Here is a 12,267-nt window from a genome sequence, read left to right as displayed (position 1 = left end):
AAATGCTTTGATCACACTATCGAAGTGTTTATTCCAACTCCGAGAGGCTTGCACCAGTCCATAAATGGATCGCTGGAGCTTGCACACTTTGTTAGCTCCCTTTGGATCGACAAAACTTTCTGGTTGCATCATATACAACTCTTCTTGCAGAAATCCATTCAGGAATGCAGTTTTGACATCCATCTGCCAAATTTCATAATCATAAAATGCGGCAATTGCTAACATGATTCGGACAGACTTAAGCATCGCTACGGGTGAGAAGGTCTCATCGTAGTCAATCCCTTGAACTTGTCGAAAACCTTTTGCAAAAAGTCGCGCTTTGTAGACAGTAACATTACCGTCAGCGTCAGTCTTCTTCTTAAAGATTCATTTATTCTCAATTGCTTGCCGATCATTGGGCAAGTCAACCAAAGTCCATACTTTGTTCTCATACATGGATCCCATCTCAGATTTCATGGCTTCAAGCCATTTTGCGGAATCTGGGCTCACCATCGCTTCCCCATAGTTCGTAGGTTCATCATGATCTAGTAGCATGACTTCCAGAATAGGATTACCGTACCACTCTGGTGCGGATCTTACTCTGGTTGATCTATGAGGTTCAGTAGTATCTTGTTCTGAAGCTTCATGATCATCATCATTAGCTTCCTCACTAATTGGTGTAGGTGTCACAGAAACTGGTTTCTGTGATGTACTACTTTCCAATAATGGAGCAGGTACAGTTACCTCATCAAGTTCTACTTTCCTCCCACTCACTTCTTTCGAGAGAAACTCCTTCTCTAAAAAGTTTCCGAATTTAGCAACAAAAGTTTTGCCTTCGGATCTGTGATAGAAGGTGTATCCAATAGTTTCCTTTGGATATCCTATGAAGACACATTTCTCCGATTTGGGTTCGAGCTTATCAGGTTGAAGCTTTTTCACATAAGCATCGCAACCCCAAACTTTCAGAAACGACAACTTTGGTTTCTTGCCAAACCATAGTTCATAAGGCGTCGTCTCAACGGATTTTGATGGTGCCCTATTTAACGTGAATGCGGCCGTCTCTAGAGCATAACCCCAAAACGATAGCGGTAAATCAGTAAGAGACATCATAGATCGCACCATATCTAGTAAAGTACGATTACGACATTCGGACACACCATTACGCTGTGGTGTTCCGGGTGGCATGAGTTGCGAAACTATTCCGCATTGTTTCAAATGTACACCAAACTCGTAACTCAAATATTCTCCTCCACGATCAGATCGCAGGAATTTTATTTTCTTGTTACGATAATTTTCAACTTCACTCTGAAATTCTTTGAACTTTTCAAATGTTTCAGACTTATGTTTCATTAAGTAGATATACCCATATCTGCTTAAGTCATCTGTGAAGGTGAGAAAATAACGATATCCGCCACGAGCCTCAACATTCATCGGACCACATACATCTGTATGTATGATTTCCAACAAATCTGTTGCTCTCTCCATAGTACCGGAGAACGGTGTTTTTGTCATCTTACCCATAAGGCACGGTTCGCAAGTACCAAGTGATTCATAATCAAGTGGTTCCAAAAGCCCATCAGTATGGAGTTTCTTCATGCGCTTTACACCGATATGACCCAAACGGCAGTGCCACAAATAAGTCGCACTATCATTATCAACTCTGCATCTTTTGGTTTCAACATTATGAATATGTGTGTCACTACTATCGAGATTTAATAAGAATAGACCACTCTTTAAGGGTGCATGACCATAAAAGATATTACTCATATAAATAGAACAACCATTATTCTCTGATTTAAATGAATAACCGTCTCGCATCAAACAAGATCCAGATATAATGTTCATGCTTAACGCTGGCACCAAATAACAATTATTTAGGTCTAATACTAATCTCGAAGGTAGATGTAGAGGTAGCGTGCCGACCACGATCACATCGACTTTGGAACCATTTCCCACGTGCATCGTCACCTCGTCCTTAGCCAATCTTCGCTTAATCTGTAGTCCTTGTTTCGAGTTGCAAATGTTAGCAATAGAACCAGTATCAAATACCCAGGTGCTACTGCGAGCATTAGTAAGGTACACATCAATAACATGTATATCACATATACCTTTGTTCACCTTGCCATCCTTCTTATCCGCCAAATACTTGGGGCAGTTCCGCTTCCAGTGACCAGTCTGCTTGCAGTAGAAGCACTCAGTTTCAGGCTTAGGTCCAGGTTTGGGTTTCTTCTCTTGAGTAGCAACTTGCTTGCTGTTCTTTTTGAAGTTCCCCTTCTTCTTCCCTTTGCCCTTTTTCTTGAAACTAGTGGTCTTATTGACCATCAACACTTGATGCTCCTTCTTGATTTCTACCTCCGCAGCTTTCAGCGTTGCGAAGAGCTCGGGAATAGTCTTATTCATCCCTTGCATATTATAGTTCATCGCGAAGCTCTTGTAGCTTGGTGGCAGTGATTGGAGAATTCTGTCAATGACGCAATCATCTGGAAGATTAACTCCCAACTGAATCAAGTGATTATTATACCCGGACATTTTGAGTATATGCTCACTGATAGAACTGTTCTCCTCCATCTTGCAGCTATAGAACTTATTGGAGACTTCATATCTCTCAATCCGGGCATTTGCTTGAAATATTAACTTCACCTCCTGGAACATCTCATATGCTCCATGACGTTCAAAACGTCGTTGAAGTCCCGATTCTAAGCCGTAAAGCATGGCACACTAAACTATCAAGTAGTCATCAGCTTTGCTCTGCCAGACGTTCATAACATCTGGTATTGCTCCAGCAGTAGGCCTGGCACCTAGCGGTGCTTCCAGGACATAATTCTTCTGTGCAGCAATGAGGATAATCCTCAAGTTACGGACCTAGTCCGTGTAATTGCTACCATCATCTTTCAACTTTGCTTTCTCAAGGAACGCATTAAAATTCAACGGAACAACAGCACGGGCCATCTATCTACAATCAAACATAATCAAGCAAGATACTATCAGGTACTAAGTTCATGATAAATTTAGGTTCAATTAATCATATTACTAAAGAACTCCCACTTAGATAGACATCCCTCTAATCCTCTAAGTGATTACGTGATCCAAATCAACTAAACCATGTTCGATCATCACGTGAGATGGAGTAGTTTCATTGGTGAACATCGCTATGTTGATCATATCTACTATATGATTCACGCTCGACCTTTCGGTCTCCATGTTCCGAGGCCATATCTGTATATGCTTGGCTCGTCAAGTATAACCTGAGTATTCTGCGTGTGCAACTGTTTTACACCCGTTGTATTTGAACGTAGAGCCTATCACACCCAATCATCACGTGGTGTCTCAGCACGAAGAACTTTTGCAACGGTGCATACTCAGGGAGAACACTTCTTGATAATTAGTGAGAGATCATCTTAAAATGCTACCGTCAATCAAAGCAAGATAAGATGCATAAAAGATAAACATCACATGCAATCAATATAAGTGATATGATATGGCCATCATCATCTTGTGCTTGTGATCTCCATCTTCGAAGCACCGTCATGATCACCATCGTCACCGGCGCGACACCTTGATCACCATCGTAGCATCGTTGTCATCTCTCCAATCTTATGCTTCCACGACTATCGCTACCGCTTAGTGATAGTAAAACATTACAGCGCAATTGCATTGCATACAATAAAGCGACAACCATATGGCTCCTGCCAGTTGCCGATAACTTGGTTACAAAACATGATCATCTCATACAATAAAATTTAGCATCATGTCTTGACCATATCACATCACATAATGCCCTGCAAAAACAAGTTAGACGTCCTCTACTTTGTTGTTGCAAGTTTTACGTGGCTGCTAGGGGCTTAAGCAAGAACCAATCTTACCTACGCATCAAAACCACAACGATAGTTTTTCAAGTTGGTGCTGTTTTAACCTTCGCAAGGACCGGGCGTAGCCACACTCGGTTCAACTAAAGTTGGAGAAACTGTCACCCGCTAGCCACCTTTGTGCAAAGCACGTCGGGAGAACCGGTCTCGCGTAAGCGTACGCGTAATGTCGGTCTGGGCCGCTTCGTCCAACAATACCGCCGAACCAAAGTATGACATGCTGGTAAGCAGTATGACTTATATCGCCCACAACTCACTTGTGTTCTACTCGTGCATATAACATCAACACATAAAACCTAGGCTCGGATGCCACTGTTGGGGAACGTAGTAATTTCAAAATTTTCCTGCGCGCACGCAAGATCATGGTGATGCATAGCAACGAGAGGGGAGAGTGTGATCTACGTACCCTTGTAGACCGACAGCGGAAGCGTTAGCACAACACAGTTGATGTAGTCGTACGTCTTCACGGCCCGACCGATCAAGCACCGAAACTACGGCACCTCCGAGTTTTAGCACACGTTCAGCTCGATGACGATCCCCGGACTCCGATCCAGCAAAGTGTCGGGGTAGAGTTCCGTCAGCACGACGGCGTGGTGACGATCTTGATGTACTACCGTCGCAGGGCTTCGCCTAAGCACCGCTACAATATTATCGAGGATTATGGTGGAAGGGGGCACCGCACACGGCTAAGAATATGATCACATGGATCAACTTGTGTGTCTAGGGGTGCCCCCTGCCCCCGTATATAAAGGAGCAAGGGGAGGAGGCCGGCCGGCCCCTATTGGCGCGCCAGGAGGAGTCCTCCTCCTAGTAGGAGTAGGACTCCTACTAGGAGGGGGAAGGAAGTGGGGAGGAAGAAGGAAAGGGGGGCGCCGCCCCCCCTCTCCTAGTCCAATTCAGACCAGGGGGGAGGAGGCGCGCGGCCCACCCTGGCTGCCCCTCTCTCTCTCCACTAAGGCCCATATGGCCCATTACTTCTCCCGGTAGGGTTCCGGTAACCCTCCGGCTCTCCGGTTTTCTCCAAAATCACCCGGAACACTTCCGGTGTCCGAATATAGCCGTCTAATATATCAATCTTTATGTCTCGACCATTTCGAGACTCCTCGTTATGTCCGTGATCACATCCGGGACTCGGAACTAACTTCGGTACATCAAAACTCATAAACTCATAATATAACTGTCATCGAAACCTTAAGCGTGCGGACCCTACGGGTTCGAGAACAATGTAGACATGACCGAGACATGTCTCCGGTCAATAACCAATAGCGGAACCTGGATGCTCATATTGGCTCCTACATATTCTACGAGGATCTTTATGGGTCAGACCGCATAACAACATACGTTGTTCCCTTTGTAATCGGTATTTTACTTGCTCAAGATTCGATCGTCGGTATCTCAATACCTAGTTCAATCTCGTTACCGGAAAGTCTCTTTACTTGTTTCGTAATACATCATCTCGCAACTAACTCATTAGTTGAAATGCTTGCAAGGCTTATGTGATGTGCATTACCGAGAGGGCCCAGAGATACCTCTCCGACAATCGGAGTGACAAATCCTAATCTCGAAATACACCAACCCAACATGTACCTTTGGAGACACCTGTAGAGTTCCTTTATAATCACCCAATTACGTTGTGACGTTTGGTAGCACACAAAGTGTTCCTCCGGCAAACGGGAGTTGCATAATCTCATAGTCATAGGAACATGTATAAGTCATGAAGAAAGCAATAGCAACATACTAAATGATCGGGTGCTAAGCTAATGGAATGGGTCATGTCAATTACATCATTCTCCTAATAATGTGATCCCGTTAATCAAATGACAACACATGTCTATGGTTAGGAAACATAACCATCTTTGATTAATGAGCTAGTCAAGTAGAGGCATACTAGTGACGTTTGGTTTGTCTATGTATTCACACAAGTATTATGTTTCCGGATAATACAATTCTAGCATGAATAATAAACATTTATCATGATATAAGGAAATAAAATAATAACATTATTATTGCCTCTAGGGCATATTTCCTTCACGAAGGACTCATTTTGCATCATTTCATCAAGCTCTGTCGTTCATACTCCTCGTCCAATGAACCATCCAATCCATCGTTTTGCCTATGAATAAATAAATAAAAACTGGTTAGACAATGTGTCGAACAAATAGAGGGCAAGGTGTAATCCGAGAGTTTTCAGACGTACCACGATGGCGTCTAGGCCGACGATGATATCTGTTGTGGCGAGGACGGATGGGAGGATTGTTGTGGCGGTGCTGGCGATGCTGAGGGCTCATAACGATGGCGGAGCCAGGAGGGGCCGGCGCGAAGGAGGGAGAAGAGAGGAAAGGAACAAGTGAAATCGGCTAGGCCAGGGGGGTTGGTGCAATTTGTGGGCGTCGGGCTGTCTGGTCCGATGTGACGGGCGTGCTCGGGCCTCCTCATACCCGCCTCAAATTTGGGGTAGATATGAGGGGTGCCAGTCAGCCCGGGCATTCAGGGCCGGTATGAGGAGCCCGTCTGGGCTGGGTTATTTTACCAGTCAGTGTCCGGGTCGTCCGCCCGGGAGTTAGAGGCCGGTTTGAGGCACCCAGCTGTAGATGCTCCAACATTATCAAATGTTTATGTACATGTTCGAATGTATTCGCGTGGTCACCAAAACCATCATCATCATCATCAAATGTCCACAAACACATTCTCTCGCGTATAGGGATAGAGGCGGACATCATTTAACCGCACGCATCAAATATCTGCTACGAATCAAAGCAATCAAAGATAAATAACATAATCTTAAGCAATGAAAGATAAACATTCCATTGCAACAATAATTCAAATAAAAATATTATAATTCAAACGTACAGTTCTAAAATAAAATAGTTTAAGTTTGAATTCATCTTAGCCTGATGCATACATGTTTTAATTTTCCATATGAAACGCCTAAAAATGCTAAACAAGGTCATTTTGCAGTTGCTCATGAGTTCATCGATGTCGAATTTGATGATGCATTTAGATAAAAATCCACAAATGTTGTATGAATTTAAGAATATACTCCCTCCGTCCAAAAATACTTGTCATCAAAATGGATGAAAATGAATGTATCTAAAACTAAAATACATCCAGATACATCCATTTCAATGACAAGTATTTCCGGACGGAGGGAGTACAAATAAGAGGCACGGCTATGAACACAAATATTTAAGAGATGATCAGTCACTGTACATGAACGCATCCGGGCTCATCCACGGACATTCGAAGGTCAGATTAGAGGGCACAACTGTAGATGCTCTAGTCTTGCCCATACGAGTTGGGCTGTGCAAACCTCACCTATCAAATGGGCCGACGAGGTTTCGTGGGGCTTCTGGCCCTCCCGGGAATCAATCCTCCTGCGCCAAACGAGGCCTTAGGGGTCGTTGGAGTTGCCTAATCCTGCCCACACGAGTGGCCGCAGCAGCTTTACATTACAGTCAGCCGCGGGTAGTGAACAGGAGCAGACAGATACCACTGGCGCGTGTCGTGTATAAATATCTCTCCCTGACTCCCCGCCGTCCCACCCGCGGTCGGCCAGTCCCCGTTCCGTCCCGCCCCGGCGACTCCACCACCCGCCCCTCTCGCCTCACCTTCCCTGCACGCCCGCCCCAGCAGTTGACCCGCGCGACGCGCCGCCCGTCAGATCAGATGGACTACTCCAAGGAGCCGTCTCCCACGCGGTAATCAATCCTTCCCGCCTTCCCCGCGATTCGCCTCCCGCGCGCATTCTTGTTTCTGCCTGCGCGACCGGCGGCGATGGCTGACGCGGGCGGTGGCGCGTGCAGGGCGTGGTGGTCGAGGGACACGGTGGCCGTGGTGACTGGCGCCAACCGGGGCATCGGCCACTCGCTGGCCGCGCGGCTCGCGGAGCACGGCCTCACCGTCGTGCTCACCGCGCGGGACGGCGAGCGTGGGGAGGCCGCCGCCGCGCCGCTCCGCGACCGCGGGCTCCCCGTCGTCTTCCGCCGCCTCGACGTCTCCGACCCCGCCTCCGTCGCCGCCTTCGCCGCCTGGCTCCGCGACACCGTCGGCGGCCTCGACATCCTGGTACGCCACGCCACCACCTCCCCTTTGTTCTCCTCGCCTCCTCGCCCTAGGCGTCTGCATCTTCCCCGCACAAAGTCAAATCTTCGGAGCACCACCAAAGTTATTCCCACCTTTGCCATGGATGGATGATGGATCAGCCATGAATATCCACGATTCCGCGCACAGGCGCGCATCGTAATCCGTAGCGCTCTCGCTTTGCATCGGATCAGGCCGAGCCCGGTCCCGTTTCACACTGCATTATTGCGCTCTCTGTCTCGGACAGGGCACGCAACACAACACGAGCTCGCCAGCGCGTCGACCAACGGAATAAAAACGTCACGTCACTCTCAGGAAAGCCGCACGGAGTGGCAGGCGGGGTACGGCGGCGCTGTGTGCGCAGCGCAGTTATGGCGTGCGTCCGACGACCTTCCGTTCCCCGTTCGTCATCCGGGCGTCTGCGCCGCCGGACAGCGACGGCCGGCCGGCAACCAGGTCCGAGCTGACTACGATGTGTCGTGGTCTCGTGGAATATGTTAGATGGCCGGCACAGTACGCACCTACACCTGGTTGCTGGACTTGCTTGCGTCCGAGGACCAAACCCCAGCACCCAACCTGGTCAGGTTTTTCATGAACCGCACCACTCACAAAGATATTGCTTTTACCAAGTGTGCCTCGTTGACTTGGTCTAGGTGATAATAAGGTGCATCATCTACCGAGTTTACCGGAGTTCTTGTACTTAATTCTACATATTATTTCGCACTAAATATTCTAGTATCATGTGAATTTTGTCGACGTTTGCGTAATCATTATATATTCAGAGTTTCAGACATTTCTAGTTTCAACTGCTTGAGCTTATGGCTGCATTCTTTATTGAAAATTTACAAAAGCACAAGGGTCTTGCCCTTAGCCTTAGTTGCAGCAAACGGATGCTTTCTGAGCGAGCCAAGCCAAGGATACAGTTCATCACACTTTTGTTATATAACCCAAACCAAGCTAAGGAAGATTCTTTAATGCCAATTTTGTCAATGTTTGAGTAGTCATATATTCAGAGTTTCAGACATTTCTACTTTGAACTATTCAGATTTATGTTTGCATTCTTTATTGAGAAAGCACATGCGTCTTCCTTATTTTGACCGAGCCAAGCCAAGGATACTTTTCAGCACACTGTTGTCATATACTCCTAGGAGAAGAAACGAGCAGACTCTAAACAAAATGGTGGCCCCTAACAGAATGTATATTCAATTCAATGTTAACATACTCCCTCCGTCCCATAATATAAGAACGTTTTTGACACTTTCAGCACACTGTTGTCATATACTCCTACTTATATTATGGGACGGAGGGAGTAGTTCACTACCCCACTCTGGCATATTATACTTTTTTATTTTTTCTTTAGGTCTGAGCAGCTTGTTTTGGAACCCAGACTTTTCAATCACTTTGCTTAATAAAAGGGCTGCATGCATCACTCTGATGCGCAGAGGCCGGGGGTACTCCTCCTCTTCTAAAAAAAACTACCCCACTCTGGCTGAGTCCTGAGTTAGCACTTTCATGCCACTTATGGCTCTCCAACTTTGTTGGTCCATCCATGCCGTTAGGTCATCATCTGATGTGGTAAACTTTTCGAAAGCATACTTTGATAGTTGTGACCGGAGAGTGAAAGGCATCATACACCAGTCAGCACTCACTAGTGCTGTTTCCATTTCTAGCTCCAACACCAAAACCAATGAGAAAAAGGAAGTTGTTTCATGACCACGCAGATGTAAAGAAGCAAAAGGGCATGGCCTTCCTCCAACGCCAGAATTAATGAAGTTGCATCCCTGTCTGTCGATGTAGGTGAACAATGCTGCCGTGTCCTTCAACGAGATCGACACCAACTCGGTGGAGCACGCGGAGACGGTCCTCAACACCAACTTCTACGGGACCAAGCTGCTGACCGAGGCGCTCCTGCCCCTCTTCCGGCGATCGCCGGCCACCAGCCGGATCCTCAACATCAGCTCGCAGCTTGGCCTTCTTAACGTAAGTGCAAGCATGTTCTTTCAGATCAAATGGATGGTATCTCAAAGTTTGCAAACATGCCGTTGTGGGCTCGACTAGTCGATAACACAATGAAACTATCAAAGTGTGAATGCACGTGGCTAGCTACGTATAGAGACAGATAATTTTCAATTCTATCTCAAACCATATCGCAATCAGCAACGCCAGCAGCTCTACCTAATACCAGTACATTGTCCACTCACGCTCCACAGAATGCATATATGTCCAAATTAAGCCACTCCATTTGAAATACCTAGTCTTTTCTTTCCTTATCGTTGAAAGAGCAAAGGGGGGAAGGTGCAACGTTTTCTTTCCACAAAACTCCAAGTTTGCTTTAGCTCTTCTGTTTAAAGATTCTTCAACCTATATCTGTATACCATTCAATAGTACTGAGTTAAAAAAAAGTACAGAGTTAGGTGTTCAATCCTGCCCACCAGTATATTCTTAGTTAAAAGTGGATCATTCAAAAGGGACCACCCTTGCCTTTTTCTTCCTTATAAATTGTACAAGTTCCAAATTTTTGGTTCCTAGCTTGATCACATGGCAATTGGCAACATATGTCATAAAAAATGATAGTCTGTAAAACAATCATGCACATCTGGACAAGCATGGATGAATGGGAGGGGATTTTTGGGATCTGGATACACAGGAACCCACTTGATAAAATTTACCAAAAACATAAAACAGTACTCCCTCCGTCCCAAAATAACTGTCTCAACTCTAGTACAACTTTATACTAAAGTTAGTACGAAGTGAGACACTTATTTTAAGACGGAGGGAGTATAATATATCTTAATAACAAATGACCATTTGTGACCTGGGTAAAAAAAAGGAAAATGGTAGTGCTACAATTTAAGTTCCAAAGCATAGAAATGTGTTTTTTGGCTAAGCTTTAGAAAGTGGGTACACCTAAACCATCAGTCCATCACCATTCCAATATTTTGCTGGATGACGAGCAAATATAGTGTCAGCTGGCAGTTATGTGAGCTGTGTCAGAGGAACCACAATAGAGGCCAATCTGGTAATGGGTAAGCCGTCTATAGCGTCGGAAGTCAATAGGGTATGAGCAAATCTGGTTCAAGGGCATTATTAGACTGTTGAAACATGGCGGGAACATTCACAAGGGCTTGTCTGCGACGACTAATTTTGCAGAGACAGAAGCTAGTGCGCCCACTGCATGCTCGTAAGCTCACCTAACAGAAAAAAAAGGGAAGTCTCGGCACAGCCGTTTCTATACCTGCACTCATTTCGTCCCTAAGATTGTGGGAAACACACATTGGAACTACGGACATGCGTAATTGTACTACTTAATGAGTACAACTACCATGCCAAGAAAGAAGGGATCATGGAGGTAGAGTGTGCGTGCGTGTATGGGTGAGTGTACGTGTGTATGTATGAACGTATGTACTGTGTTAAAAGAAAGCGATCGACCGTATCTTTGATGCTTGGTGCTGTACGTTTACTCATGCGCAGAAGGTGCGCAACCCGTCGCTGAGGAGGCTGCTGCTGGACGAGGAGACCCTGACGGAGGGCAAGATCGAGGCCATGGTGTCGCAGTTCCTGGCGCAGGTCAAGGACGGGACGTGGGCGGAGCACGGGTGGCCCAAGGTGTGGACGGACTACGCCGTCTCCAAGCTGGCGCTGAACGCCTACACCCGCGTCCTGGCGCGGCGGCTGCAGTCCGGCGGCGAGCGCGTCAGCGTGAACTGCTTCTGCCCCGGGTTCACGCGGACCGACATGACCAAGGGCTGGGGCAAGCGCACCGCCGAGGAGGTGGCCGACTTCGGCGCCCAGCTCGCGCTGCTCCCGCCCGGCGAGCTCCCCACCGGCACCTTCTTCAAGTGGCGCACGCCGCAGCTCTACTCCAAGCTGTGAGAGACGGAGGATCGCACGAGTCCGATGGTGTTCGTCTGTACGTCCCGTGCGTGGTCGATGGTTGCTGGAATTCTAGGCGCCTTGCTGTACGTCCGTGGTGGAGTAAATATCTCGTTTCAGTTTAGCCATCGTTGTTGCTAGTTCGCTGCTGCTCCTACCTAAGTGTACAATAGCTGATAAATCGCTGGTGTTCTGCTCGTCCCATTGCTTTGGATCTTAACACGGCATGGATTCAAGTAGCGTCTCATTGCTTAGCCGTCAGCCCGTCACCAAGATTGTAGAGAACAATGTGAGCCCGTGTAGTGCCATTGTGCCATCTTCCGGGAAATCAAGCAGAAACACCGGCACTGTGTGTGTGGCAACGTCCCCTCTTGGCCAGATGGAGAATAATTTGGATGATCATATCATAGCAGGGGCCGCCTTGGCTAGAAGTAGGGCATCATGTTCGCTTCCTTGCTCCTCGGGAGAT

At 46.8% G+C, this 12,267-nt stretch overlaps 1 protein-coding gene across 2 annotated transcripts; it reads left to right on the top strand.

Annotated features, from left to right (window-relative positions):
- The first annotated feature begins 7,341 nt into the window (after positions 1–7,341).
- On the top strand, positions 7,342–12,037 carry LOC125543501 (NAD(P)-binding Rossmann-fold superfamily protein). Of its 2 annotated transcripts, XM_048706871.2 has the most exons (4): positions 7,344–7,543; positions 7,649–7,910; positions 9,723–9,905; positions 11,397–12,037. In XM_048706871.2, exons 1-4 carry the CDS (start codon positions 7,512–7,514, stop codon positions 11,796–11,798), a joined length of 879 nt encoding a protein of 292 aa, XP_048562828.1. In that variant the 5' UTR covers positions 7,344–7,511; the 3' UTR covers positions 11,799–12,037. The 2 variants fall into 2 exon arrangements, with proteins under 2 accessions (XP_048562829.1, XP_048562828.1); XM_048706872.2 differs by having other exon boundaries at positions 7,342–7,910.
- Positions 12,038–12,267: the final 230 nt, after the last annotated feature.

The sequence above is a fragment of the Triticum urartu genome, chromosome 2A (genome assembly GCF_056163025.1).
Source record: "Triticum urartu cultivar PI428250 chromosome 2A, HENAU_Tu73, whole genome shotgun sequence".
Taxonomy (NCBI): Eukaryota; Viridiplantae; Streptophyta; class Magnoliopsida; order Poales; family Poaceae; genus Triticum; species Triticum urartu.
The sequence above is the reverse complement of the archived record's forward strand: the minus strand, read 5'-3'. Positions and strand labels throughout refer to the sequence as shown.

Excerpts from the sequence above, each read along its gene's own strand:
- LOC125543501 (XM_048706871.2), top strand. The coding sequence starts at position 7,512 with ATGGACTACTCCAAGGAGCCGTCTCCCACGCG. Across the intron at positions 7,544-7,648 it reads AAGGAGCCGTCTCCCACGCG|GGCGTGGTGGTCGAGGGACA; the intron begins GTAATCAATCCT and ends TGGCGCGTGCAG. Across the intron at positions 9,906-11,396 it reads CGCAGCTTGGCCTTCTTAAC|AAGGTGCGCAACCCGTCGCT; the intron begins GTAAGTGCAAGC and ends ACTCATGCGCAG.